The sequence below is a fragment of the Sceloporus occidentalis genome, unplaced genomic scaffold, assembly GCF_023333645.1.
Source record: "Sceloporus occidentalis isolate IW3139 unplaced genomic scaffold, rSceOcc1.0.p SCAF_2, whole genome shotgun sequence".
In the NCBI taxonomy this organism is placed as follows: Eukaryota; Metazoa; Chordata; class Lepidosauria; order Squamata; family Phrynosomatidae; genus Sceloporus; species Sceloporus occidentalis.
In genome coordinates, this window is record NW_028316982.1 from 211624943 (window position 1) to 211638812 (window position 13870).

The 13870-nt window shown below is 41.9% G+C and overlaps 1 protein-coding gene across 2 annotated transcripts in view; it reads right to left on the reverse strand.

The window, feature by feature from the left end:
• Positions 1-13331, reverse strand: part of CHODL (chondrolectin) — a 38736-nt gene extending 25405 nt beyond the window's left edge. For both annotated transcript variants that reach the window (XM_089508130.1, XM_089508129.1), the window contains exon 1: positions 12992-13331. In XM_089508130.1, the coding sequence (XP_089364256.1) occupies positions 12992-13073 (82 nt within the window). In that variant the 5' untranslated portion in view covers positions 13074-13331. The remainder of the gene's footprint in view (positions 1-12991) is intronic.
• Positions 13332-13870: the final 539 nt, after the last annotated feature.

A 13870-nucleotide genomic window follows, 5' to 3' on the forward strand; every position in this document is an offset into this window, starting at 1 on the left:
CATTAACTACTGTGGACTGCTGCAGTGGAAAGATTAGACTAGATAACTCTTGGGATCACTTTCAAAATCTACAGTTCTATGATTCTACCATCCTATGTGCCTCTGCACCCATTGGACTACTATATAATTACTACTTGCATGTGATAGTTGCTCACACACAGCTGTCTCTGGAATTGTACAATCATTTAATTCAGTGCACCACTCCTACAGAGAGACAGTATGGTGTAGTAATTTTAGTATTGCACTAGCACTCTGAGTAAACCAATGGGCTCCCCAAATGGGTAACTCCATTGGGTTAATCCAACCTCACAAGAAAAAAAACTAGCAAACCTCCTCTAAGAAAACCTTGCTAATTAAACCCCATTATATGTTTGCCTTCTGATCTCCAAGAGTTGGAAATGACTTGAGGGTCTGCCTCCCCCCACACACATCACTCTTTCAGAATATGGGGAGTTATTTTAGAAGAAGAATTCCAGAATCCCTAAGCTATCATGACCATTAAAGCACTTTTCAGTATCCTCATTAAAATTAACGGAGCTTCAATGTTAGTAAAAGGTGTATATAGTTACTGAACTATCCTCAACCATCAGAGACCTCATCTTGACTACTGTGGTGTAAATATTGGAATGTACATTTGACACCATCAAGAAAAAATGTCACCAATAAAAAAGCAAAAAATAAACTAAGAGCAAACAGCAGTCATTAAGGCATAGTGGCTTTGATTAATACATTGGTTGTTAAGTGGCTAGTAATAAGATTAGCTCGCTTCTTTCTTGCCCGGCAGATACTTAAAGTAATTGCATTTTTTGTAAACTGCATTATCATCACTTTATGTGCTTTATGATGTCATGGGGACAGCAATGCAGGTTATGTAACACTCAGCAGTTTTTCTTGGCCCTGCCTTCACACTTTTTAAAGGACTATTCTCTTGCCAGCTCAAGACATTCTGACCTATTGCACTGTAAACACAGATAGTAGACAATAGTTCATATAAAAGTAATAGCCTATGGTGCATAATATGTCAATTTCTCAGTCATTGTTCATAACACCACTACAATGTGAAAAAGTCCAGTTGCACAGAAATGATATAAGATGTAAAAATGCTGTACACTGTTCTGAACAAATGTGGGAGTGGGAAGAGAATACAACACAATAGCATAGTATATTTAGCATATTTGGATCTACCAAGGGATAATGAATTTATAATCTCAAGCTTCATTTATGGAGCTCATGGATTTGGTGCACAATTCAGTTATGGCTGCACAGAGTGCACAAAGCTGGGCATATGCCAAGGTCTCAAGACCTGAAGAGGGTTCACCATCTTCAATGTGTTACCATTTCTATTTTGAACAGAGTATCCAAGAAGCTCAGAAGCTAACCTTCGAAGTTGCATCTGCACTGCAGAAATAATCCAGTTTGAAACCACTTTAACTGCCATGGCTCAAAGCTATGGAATTCTGGGAATTGTAGTTTGTTGTGACACCAGAGCTCACTGAAAGAGAAGGCAGAGAAATGTCTCACAATTTTTAGGTAGACCACTGAAGAAGTCACATCCAAAGTCTGCAAAATCATGAAATCAGGACTCCATCTTTGCTGATGTTTCTAATCCTGTAACTGCATAGGTAGATCTGAATAAATTATGGCTGAAATGTCTATCATATTTGTTGATATGGAATAAGTTGTCCATAAACATTCCTGTTTGAACAAATCTGGAAAAGCATGTGAATGGTAAAAGCCATTTTATATTGAGATGAACAAATAATGCTTTGCCTACTATCACCTGGAAAAAACAGAAATGCTTTCCCAACATGGAAGAAATGCATACATCAAAAAGGTAGTATTGCTTAAAATATTTATTGTTTTGAGCCTTCAAGTCATTTCTGACTTATGGCTACCCTCAGGCAAACCTATCATGGGGTTTTCCTGGAAAGATTTGTTCAGAGAAGATTTGTCATTGTCTTCCCCAAGGCTGAGAGCACATGACTTGCTCAAGGTCATACAGTGGGTTTCATGGTCAAACCAGGAGTCATATACTGGTCTCCACAGTTGCAATCCAGCACTCAAACCACTATGCCACTCTATATATGCAGTTGCCCCTCCGTTTTCACAGACTTGAAATTCATGTCCCTCGCCCACTCTCAGGCAGCAGATGGAGGAGAATGAAATGGGACGTGTGCCCGCAGCACATACCCATGGGTATCCACGGGAGCATGCTGCCATTCAAGCCAATTGGGCTTGAATATAGCTGAATCTCTGTTTTGTTTTTTTGTTTGGGGGGGGGGGTCCGGAACAGCACGCCCATGATAATTTAGGGTGTGTATGTATGTGTGTACACACACACACACACACACCATGCTAAGACATAGGAGCCTGAGATCCTTAAGTGAGACCCTTTTCTCAGTCTCACTACCTCCTCAGGCATTTCTGGTGGGGATATGAGAGAGGGCCATCTTCAAGGCTGTCCCTAGGTTCTAAAATTTCCTTCATAAGGAAGTTAGAATACCTGTCTTCTTACTGCTTTTCAGTCAGCTGGCAAATGCTATTTATTATTAGTAGTAAGAAGATGAATCCTCTCTTTGCCATCTACATCATCAGACCTCAGAGGGAGATAAAGACCAGCCAGCTTCATCATGCCTGGCCTAAAGGAAGAAGGAGAGCCCTCCCTCCAGTCCATCTGCCATAGTACAGACTTCAGAGAGAGAAAAGAACTGCTGGACCTGTTCCCCTTCCTCACTACCATTCCTTTCTCTTTCTGTGTTGTGTCATTTTAGATTGTAAGTCTGAGAGCAGGGAACCATTAATTAACCATTTTGTAAGCATCTCTGAGAGCCTTTGTGGCTCAAGAGCGGGGTATAAATAGTCTAAATAATAATAATATGAGAAGTTTTCTTTTTTTTTTTTTAATTTTATTTTTAATTGGATGTGAATTAAAAGTTACAAACAGGTTATCTGTCAGTATTCATTGTCGTCGATCATAAATCTTAATTCATACAGTGAAATGAAAAGAAAAAAAAATGTGAAAAAGTCCCAAACAGCAAAAAGTGTATTATTTACTAGCGAAAATAAACCCCACCCTCCCCCTATCCCATCTACAGTATTTTCACTTGACTATCATTTGAGCATATTCTTCAAAGAATTTCTTTACCTATTGCAGACTCTTCGTCTGCTTTCTCAGATTTCCTGACCCGTGATACAATTTATTTACAAATTAACTTTGTAAATATGTATAAATATAATTATTCGTTATGGACCAATGCGTATATACTTTTATTACTCTTTTTGATTAATCTATTTTAACCAGTGTACGAACTTATATTGATTAAAGATGTGAAATAATAGATATACTATCAAGTATACCGGCCATAAATCAGACAGACCCTCGAAAGAGGATACTCTTTAGTGAAGTACTGACTAAAACAATAGAAAAGAAGTCTAATATATATATATATAAATTGTATATGCTTTCCCTCCCCATATCACGTCTAATTTTTGAGAATTGCTATTCCTTTTGTGTAAAATATAAATTTTTTATAGTTTTATAACTCTTTACTTCTTTAAGATGTCCTCTCTTAAGACCAATATTTTTCACAGAAAATTTTGAAATTATTCCAATCCTTGTTTACTTTTTCAGCTTCCTTTCCCCTTATGATATTTGTTAGCCTATCCAATTCCAACATTTCTGTAGATTTTTTGAGCCAGTCATCTATTGCGGGAACTTCTTTATTTTTCCACCTTTTTGCATATACAATTCGTGCTGCAGCTATCAAATATAATAAAATCTTCAGATGTTTCCTTTCTTCTTTACTTTCCAAAATACTTAGTAAAAATAGTTCTGGCTTAAATTGAATTTGCGTACCGAGAATTTTCTGTATTGTGTTATGTATTATCTTCCAATAATAATATGAGAAGTTTTCAAGAACCAAATATTTTTGAAAAATGGATTCAAATGTGGGGTATTGTATTGCTTTAATTGTACTCTTTTCAGATTGATTGTTATTTAATTGCACATTTTTAAAAATAATGTTATTAGCATTAGTATTAGCTCTTCTTATGTTTTAATTATACAGTCATCCCTCCATATTTACAGCTTTGATATTTGCGGATTTGATTATTCACGGATTTCATTAATATGTTCTCTCTACTAGGTCCTCCAGTGCAACTCTGTGGTCAACTTTAACTAAATGTTGCACTGAAAGACCATTTGTAGCTACTCCAGTGCCATTCTATGGTCAGTGTATGTTGGACATTGACCAAAGAGTTGTACTGGAGGACCTAGAGATTCCTAGAGAGGTGTCCTCTCAGGTAAAAAGTGTTTTTGTTATTTGCGGTTTTTCCATATTCACGGAGGTCTTGTTCCCCTAACCCTAGCGAATATGGAGGAACAACTGTATTTGGTATAATTTGGAAATTGTCTTGAGCCACCTTTTGGGGAAAAGGCACAGAATACATGAATTATCATCTATAATTTAAATAAAAATAGTATATACTGTATATCGCCATAGTAGGTGACCTGTCATCTATAGTGGACGACATAGAGCAAGCCTGAACTTAAGCACACTATAAACAAGAATGAAAAGATAATATTTGGTAAAATGTCTTGATCCATTGTGCCTTTTATGTGTTGCTAACTTAGTTTATGGGGGGGGGGGGGGGGAGAGGAAATCTGACTGCAGTGGTTATGTGAACTTTTATAACTGATGTAACACCTGTTGAAATCATAGACATTTTCTACTTATTTCATGGAACATTCACTTATGCCCCTAGTGAAAACTGTGAAATGTTACTTAGGATACAAACGACTATAAAACTGGTTCTTTGAGGTCAGAGGGACTTCAGTTTTAGTCCTCCACTCAGAAACCTCAGGCTCTGTTCACTCTGTATTTTAGAGGGACTTCAGTTTTATTCCTCCATTCAGAAACCTCAGGCTCTCTTCACTCTGTATTTTAGAGGGACTTTAGTTTTATTCCTCCATTCAGAAACCTCAGGCTCTCTTCACTCCGTATTTCATAATAAACAGTGTTACTGCAATACACCCATGAGGAGGGAGTTGCATGTGGAAAATATTATGAGGTGGGGAAGCAATAGACATTACTGGATATCAGCTCCAATTAGATTCAGTCAGTATGGCCAGTGATTAAAGAGTGTGGAAGTTGTAGTCAGGCAATACCTGTAGGATGCTTTGGGCAAAACCTAAGTAGCAATTTGAACCCTGGCCAATATTTTCAATGAGATTGGAAAATTCAAAATGGTGAATTAAATATATAAATATATATTTAATTAAATATATAAAAATAAACACAAAATTGCCAGCCTCCCAGTTTATTTTAATGCAAATGAGTATTTTACTTGGACTGTAATTTTAATACACTTAGAACCATAGAATCATAGAGTTGGAAGAGACCACAAGGGCCATCCAGTCCACCCCTTGACATGGAAGAACTCTCAATCAAACATCCCCGACAGATGGCCATCCAGCCTCTTTAAAGATCTCCAAAGAAGGAGACTCCACCACTCTTTGACTACAATGTACATCCCACTGAACTTAGACTTATTATTCACTAACCACATTTAAGATCGTGTTGTAAAGAATTATGGTGCAAATTTAGATCATAACAATTCTAGGCAGAGTTAAGTATATCTAACCCTACTGAAATAACCAGAATGGTGTAGTGGTTTGAGCATTGGACTATGACTCTGGAATTCTAGTTTGAATCCTCACTCGGTCATGGAAACCCAGTTGGTGACCTTGGGTACATCACATATTCTCAGCCTCAGAGAAATCCATGATAGATTCACCTTGGGGTTGCCATAAATAGGAAATGTCTTGAAGGTACTCAAGAACCCCTATTGATTTAAAAAAAAAAAAAACTTAAGAGTGACCAACTTTACATGGCATCAAGTTGCATCGTGTAGCTTTGAGAACATGTTCTCTCTCTATTCTATACAATGTTGAAGTGTTATGGCTTTTTATGTAGCATCTGGCCTTTGTGTTTCTGCCAGTAATATCCAAAAAACAAATCACTTACAGTGGACCCCTGTTATACACTGGGGTTTGGTTCCAAGATCCCCAGTGTATAACAAAATCCGTGTATGCTCAAGTCCCATTAAATATAATGACATAGCAAAATGGTGTCCCTTATAAAAAAATGGAAAATCAAGGTAAATTTATACTTTTTTGGAACATTTTCAAACCATGTATACACGCTTGAATCTGTGTATAAAAATCCGTGTATAAGAAGGGCCGACTGTATTTGCTTTTTTATGGGAATATCATAAGTTTTACATGGGTTGATGTGCAAGGAAAAGAAGCAATGATAGCATGTAGATGAATAAGGGAATGACACAAAGTGAAGTACCTCTGTGTTCTCAACACAAAAGCAGATAAATTTAGCAAGCAGAGGTTTTTGATGTCTGCACATCATATAGGGCAGGGATAGTATAATTGGACATCATAGCATACTGATGACATCTCACTCCAAGTCCTGGCATGTAAGAATATCCCTATATGTTTTGTCTGACTTTCTTTAGGCAAAGAATCAGCTTCCAAAAACACTACCATTCATAAATTGTCTGTATCCCTGTGCAGCTACAGCTCTTGCATCACCTGTACAGTTACTCCATGATTCCACTTCTTTTCTTTCACTTTTATTGTGAAATACAATGGATTAATGGAGCAGTGGAGCAGGAGGTGCAGACACTGGCAAATGTTTCCTTATTGCAGAACTTTTAAAACTGATGAGTGCTTTCAACCTTCTTTTGCAGCAGCAGGAGGAGGTGAGAAGAAAAAGAGAAAGAAAATGAAAAAGGGGGTCTAAAGAATGTGAATGGGCCATCTAATCACTTATCTTTCAACCAAAATCACATTTGTATAATGATTCCCTGGTACAAAGTTCAGCATGAATGATATGGCTTAACCTTCAACTGATATAAATGCAGGCTCCAGGTCTGAAGGGGCTCTCATACAAGATGCCCTTAATAGATCCCTCTCCCTTGGCCATTTTCCCTCCCACTATCGCCACTATTCATTCACTTACCCTTCATTTATCTATAAAGAAGCTACACTATTACTCAGAAGAATAGGTATTGGTTCCTTTTCCAAGCTCTTGTCATCCTTTACATACTAGAAAAGGATAAGCGAATCAGAAAAGAAGACCAAAAATGAGCAAAACCAGTGCATTGTAAGGCACAGCATAAGGTCTTTGCAAGTGCCTAATAATGGCAACCTATTTCAAAAGCTTTGACTGTTATAAAAGTATGCGTAGGCCATTATGCTTTTAGTTCCATATGGCCAGGAGGTTAAAGAGCCAGAATTTGTTCTAAAGCACCTTAGCTATTAATGTCATGGCTATGTCTCCCCAAGAGAGACTCCCTAGGAATGTGGTGGCTCAGCAGTTAAGATGCTGTTGATTGCAATATCAGCAGGTTGGCATTTCGAGGCCCAAGTGCCACATGACGAAGTGAGTTTCCATCACTGGTCCCAGCTTCTGCCAATTTAGCATTTCAAAAACATGTAAAAGTACAAGTAGATAAATCAGTACCACTTCAGTGGGAAAGTAATAGCATTTGTCTTTGACAACGTTGGCAAAGATTAGCACTACCCCCTACAGTTGGAAACAACTAGACTATCTTGTCAAGGGAAAACTTATACCTTTTAATATCTCCCTAGAGGAGAATGGGAGGGATAACAGGATCTCCACCCATTCCAGGGAATTTGGTTGCTGGTGTGCCGCCACCACCACCAAGATTCTGCCCTATCTGGATATCCTATGGGCCATACTAATCAAGAACACCACAAGTAAAGCCTCCCCAGACAATTTTAAACTCCAATGCATATGTATTGGTATACTAGATGAACAGTTTTTATGTCTCTAATTTTATAAAATTATTTTTAATGGTTTTGGTAACATTTACATACAGCACTGTGGACTTTCTGGCAGATAAAACACATTTTATAAATTACACTGCTAGTAGTAGTAATGTGTGTTCAGGTCACCAGTCAACATGTTAACCCCATAAATTTCACAGGGTTTTCTTAGATAAGGAATACTCAGAGGTGATTTTGCCAGTTCTGTCCTCTGACATACCCTACAACACCTAGTATTCATTGACAGCTTCCCATTCAAGTACTAAATAGGGCTGACCCTGCTTAGCTTTCAATATCAAAAGGGATCTTGTGCCTTTAGAGCATTAAGGCATCCAAGCTGTAATACTGAGAGGTATGTGCCATTTTTGCCACAAGGATAAGCATCCCTACAGACTGTCATGCAATGAGTTTCCCTACTTGCTGTTTTCCTCAATGGTAGTATAAGCATAGATAAGAATACCCATCCTATGATGGCTGTAATTCACACAGTGGATTTACTATATGGTGAGAGATTCAAAACAGTGAGTGTAATATAACACTCAACTCTTAGTCCTGCAAAGAAAGTTTTCTTGGTTTGTTTCTATTTCAATCAAGCTTGCTGTCTAGTCATAACATTCTGACACACTCTGGCAGAGATATAAAGATTCCTTCCTAATATCCACTGAAGAGGAATCCATTGGGGCACCATAGTGAAATAATAATGTTCTTCTTTAAAAAAAAGTTCTATATATGAAGTCAACAGAAACTAAAGAGATGTATTAACCCCACAACTGTCCCAGGTAGGGGAAATAAACTTCTACATACTTGCTAACCAGCCATTATTCCAATACAAAGTGGCAAATTTAAATTAAATGTGCTGTGTATAGGTAGGACTTCCTAGTTATGATAGAATGAAGCAGTTTAACAAGCTTTCTTAGAAAGTGCCAGGCAGAACTCTGAAAGGGAGTCATTGGGCAAAATGTCCAGATTCCCCCAACCAGCATGGTTAGCAAGCAAACTTAGGCCCGTTACAGACCGCCCAAGAGGGGTGGTCTTGGGCCGCTGCTGGTTGCAGCGCGGAGGAGTCGCAGCACCCAAACCGCGCAACTCCTCCACGCTGCAAAAAAGAAGTGCGAAAATCGCGCTCCTTCCAGCAACCCGGAAGAGACGCCGCAAGTGCCAACATGCACACTCGCGGCGTCTCTTCCAGGGCACGACGTCAGGACGCTGCGCGCCCGTGACATCAAAATGGCGGCACCCATCTGTATAGGGCGCCGCCATTTTAACGCACTCATTACGCACGAGGGGCAAGGTGCATCGGGAAGCGCCGCCCCTCACGCGTAATCATGACGCGACGATGACGCCTCTTGGGCCCATCTGTAACGCACCTTAGATTGAAATTAGATGAAGAAGCAATAACTATAAAATACTCTGATAACCCAAATTAGCTTCCCACTTTATGATTCTTTAGTGTTACAGTCCAAAATAATTAATTTCAGTGTAGAACTAAATATTATGAAAATGAATGGCTGAGGGAAACACTGGATTAATTAATTTATTTCTAGATAGATTCTATAGCCTGGATATTATGTCCGTTTAGCATAGGATAAAGGATATTAGAGAAAGTTATTTGTCTGCCTGATTACTGCTGAACATTAAGTTTGGCTACTCAGGCACAATGAGACATGTTCTACTTAGAGACTAGGACTCTATTTAGCCCACTGCAGCGACCCCTGACTGACCACTAGTTCCAACATTTGATCTGCAAGAACTGGCCCTTATCATCTTGCTACCATGAATTAAACAGACTGATAATCATGTTTGGAAACTCACACATACAAAGTGTACATTTCTCCATGCTTGAGAAAGTACTTTATAGACTAAAACACCCACAATCCCCCAGCAAGGATGGCCATGAGCAGCCCATAAAAATAACTTTTCTCAAGCTCTACATTATACCTCTGAGTTACTGTTATTTGTTAAGAAAACCCTGTACTGGCTTCACCTTAGAATCACCCCACTTTGGAAATGATTTGAAGGCACACAGTAACAGCACTTGTTTGTTCTGTTTCCATTTAGCGGTGAGAGAAGGATGAAAAAGGAAAATATTGGTTATGTAATGTCTTTTACAACACACAAAATTCCCAGTACCAAAACATGTTGAAGTTCAATGGAAGCCCACAATGCTCACATTTCTTCAATAGGATTTGTTCCTAGATATTTTTCCCATGAGAGACGGCACTAATTTGTTAATTGACAAACCCCTGATGTAGAGTAGAATTACTAAATATGCTGGAACAAAGCTACAAAGTTGCAGATGGAATAGCTCTCCCCCATTCTTTGAGGATCAGTGGTCATGTATGCCGTTTGATACATCAGTTCAACCATACATGATCTTGAATCTTTTACTGTGCAGGGTGGCAGATAGGTTATATTTCCAAGGAAGCCAATCGGAGACCATTGTGTATTCCTTGCTTAAGAAAACCCCATGAAATTCATGGGCCATCCCAAACTGACACAGGTGACTTAATACATGCACACGGGGTGCTATCAACCCTAATTCTTAGCCTCTGAAGTTGAACATGGGATTGACACATGAAACCAATATGAAAACATGAACATAAGACTTTCAGGGAATAGGGAGATGAAACACAAAAACAATATTTCAAGAAAGCAAAAAGAAGCTGTATGAGTTGGGAATCATCTTTGGAAGGTGCCCAAGGCTGCACACTGACTGGAAAGTCAAACAAGCTTGGGGGGAATATCCAGCTTTGACTTCCCAGAATGTTGTTCAGAATTCTTTTTTAAAACTACTCTACTGAGTTTCCAAACAAGGAAGAGGCTACTTCTGGGCTTATATAGAGTGCTTTTTGGTTGAATAATCACAACCCTTTTAGAATGTGGAGTATCTCCCTGCTCTTTCCATCATCACAAGAAGCTCTTTCTCCTTAGAAATGGTTGTGTCTTCAAGTTGTAGGGTCACCATAAGTGTGCCTTGAAGGAGTTTCTGACTTATGATGACCCTAAGGCAAGCCTATCATGGCACTTTCTTGGCAAGAGGAGGTTTGCCATTGCTTTCCCTTGAGGCTGACCCTGGAGTTTATCAAACGGGACGGGAGGCTCTCGATTTCAAAAGAGAAGATAGTGAGGGCAATTCGAAAATTCACACAATTATGTGATTACTTATCACACCTTAAATTCTCTGTAATGGCCTCCCCAAATGCAACCCAGACTCTGTGCGAAGTAAGCCATCACATCGGTGGGTTCTTAATTGCGAATTGGCACCCTTGAGCATGCTCAGTGAGACTCCCGATGACTGGAGCATAGCATATTTATGCGAGTGAGAGAGAGGAACCAAGGAACCCCACAATTTACAAAAGAGGTTGGGCAGGAAGAATGGTTGAAAGAACATGCTCTATTCACGTTAAAACATGAATATAATGGTTATCCAATAGCAGCTCCTGGTCCATGCCTCTTAATTAGCAGGCAGCAGCCCCCTCCCTTAGCAATGCTGGAGGACAAGCAGAAGCAAAATTGAAGTGGAATTGCAGCATGGCTTCATGGGAACTGCCCCCCCCCCCGCCAGATGGGGGGGGGGAGCCAGGACCAAAGGAGACATGCACATCACACCAAACAACAGTGCACTGAGTGCAAAGTTGTCTAGGAATAGGGTTGTGGCTTCGCTAGTTCACCGAATTTATTTAACTTTGGATTGACTTGTGATTGCGTTCAGAGTGCGTTCAGACTGCCAGTGATTGCATGTGGTAACCTTTCACACAATACGCATGATTGCATTCAGGATGACACTGGATTATACTTCCAATTTCAGTCGTGTGGTATCCTCCCCTGTGTGACTTGCCCAAAGTCACCCAGTGGGTTTCCATGGCTGAGTCAGGATTCGAACCCTGCTCTCCAAAGTCCTAGTCCAATGCTCAAACCATTCAACCATGCTGGCTCTCTTAGAAATTATTAGCCATTATTCAATTGCTGATAGCCAGCATGGTGTAGTGGTTTAAGTGTTGGACTATGACTCTGGAGATCAGGGTTTGATTCCCAGCCTGCCATGAAACCCACTGAGTGACCTTAGGCAAGTCACACTCTCTCAGCCTCAAGGGAAGGCAATGGCAAACCTCCTCAGAACAAATATTGCCAAGAAAAGCCGTGATAGGCTCACCTTAGGGTCACCATAAGTCAGAAATGACTTGAAGGCACAAAACAGCAACCACAAGACCCAACTGTTAAAGGGGGGGGGATCGGTTGAAAAGCAGAGACATAGCGAAGCCGAGGAGGAACAGTGTGACCAGGTGTCCTCACTGCAAAGCAGGGCAAGGTACTGTAAAATGTAGGACATTCAATAGGAACGAGGACATTCCAAAATAAAAGCTCAAAAGAATCCTAAAAACAGAAATGCATGCTTCTTAGTCCTGTTCAAAAATGGAGGACGATTTGGAAGTCCCTCCTGGACAGAAAAGAAGAAGCTCTAAACTCTGAGAGAAAGAGAAATGCCTGCTTTTTAGTCCTGGCTCAAAAAATGGAGGACATTTTGGAACTCTCTCCTGGACAGAAAAGAAGAAGCTCTAAACTCTGAGAGAAAGAGAAATGCCTGCTTTTTAGTCCTGGCTCAAAAAATGGAGGACATTTTGGAACTCTCTCCTGGACAGAAAAGAAGAAGCTCTAAACTCTGAGAGAAAGAGAAATGCCTGCTTTTTAGTCCTGGCTCAAAAAATGGAGGACATTTTGGAACTCTCTCCTGGACAGAAAAGAAGAAGCTCTAAACTCTGAGAGAAAGAGAAATGCCTGCTTCTTGGTCCTGGCTCAAAAAGAGAGGACCTTTGGGCGCTTCCTCCTGGAGAGGAAGTCTGGGCGCGAGAGAAGTGCCTGCTCCTGAGTCCTGGCTGCAAAGAGGCCGAACACTTTGGGACTCCCTCCTGGAGAGGAAGGAGGCTGAAGTGGAGGAGCCCTGCTCCGTCCTGGAAAGGGAGGCCCTCCTCTCTGGAGACCCCGGGGGGGGGAGGGAGGGAGGGAGGGGGCCTACCTGAGGGCTCCAGGGCACAAGGAAGGGGCCCCGTGTGTTCTGGGGGGGGGCTTCAACCCTCTGCCCGCCTCCCGCCAGGGGCCCAGGGGCCCTGCTCCTGCTCCTGGACTCACCGCTCAGGACTTGCTGGGCGAGGCAGCCTTGGGCCCAGAGGAGCCAGGCGCCCAGCAGGAGGGGCGGCGAAGGGGGCGCCATGGCGGGGGCCCAGAGAGAGAAGGGCCTTCGGGGAGCCGACAGGTGGACGACGACGACGACGAAGAGGAGGAGCAGGACAGCCTGGGCTCCAAAGCCGGACCTGCCGCCTGCTTGCTGGGCTGCGAGAAACTTCTCAGAGGCGTCGAGCAGAGGAGCCCCTTGGGAGCCTGGGACGCTGCGCCTTTGCCTGTGCCTCGGCCCTTCGGCTCATTTCCCTCAGCTGGGAAAAGAGCCTCGGGTCCCTCGGTTGGGGCAGCGGAGGAGGAGGAGGAGGAGGAGGAGGAGGGCCCCCGAGCCGGCTCCCTGCATTAATTCCTAGACTCCTTGGCCAGGGCAGGAGAGCGCAGGAAAAGAAGGAGCCCCTGCCGCAGCGCCGCCTTATATAGGCTCCCTCCCTCCTCCCCCAGAAGAGAAGAGCCCCGTTATTGATCGCGCCTCCTCCTGGCAAAGGCTGCGCTGCAGCTTCGGAGGGGCCTCGAAGCAGCGCAGGCAGCCCTTGGCTCGCCCACCCTCTGCACCAACAGCAGCGGACGGGGACCCTCTCTTCGGGGGGGGAGGGGGGGCTCTTGCTGCAGAGGGTGGCCATTGGCCAAGGCAAAGGAGACCCCCTCGGAAGGGCTCTTGGCTCCCCAGAGAACCAAGGAGACCTCCAAGCCACCACCATCTCTCCTCGCCTCTTGCCCTGACTCTCGCTCCTCTCTTTGTACTGCTTCGCACCCGCTGCCCAAAGGGGGCCAAGGCACTGCCAACAACATCTGGAGGGCAGCCGGATCAAAACAGAAAAAAGGAAAAAAGCT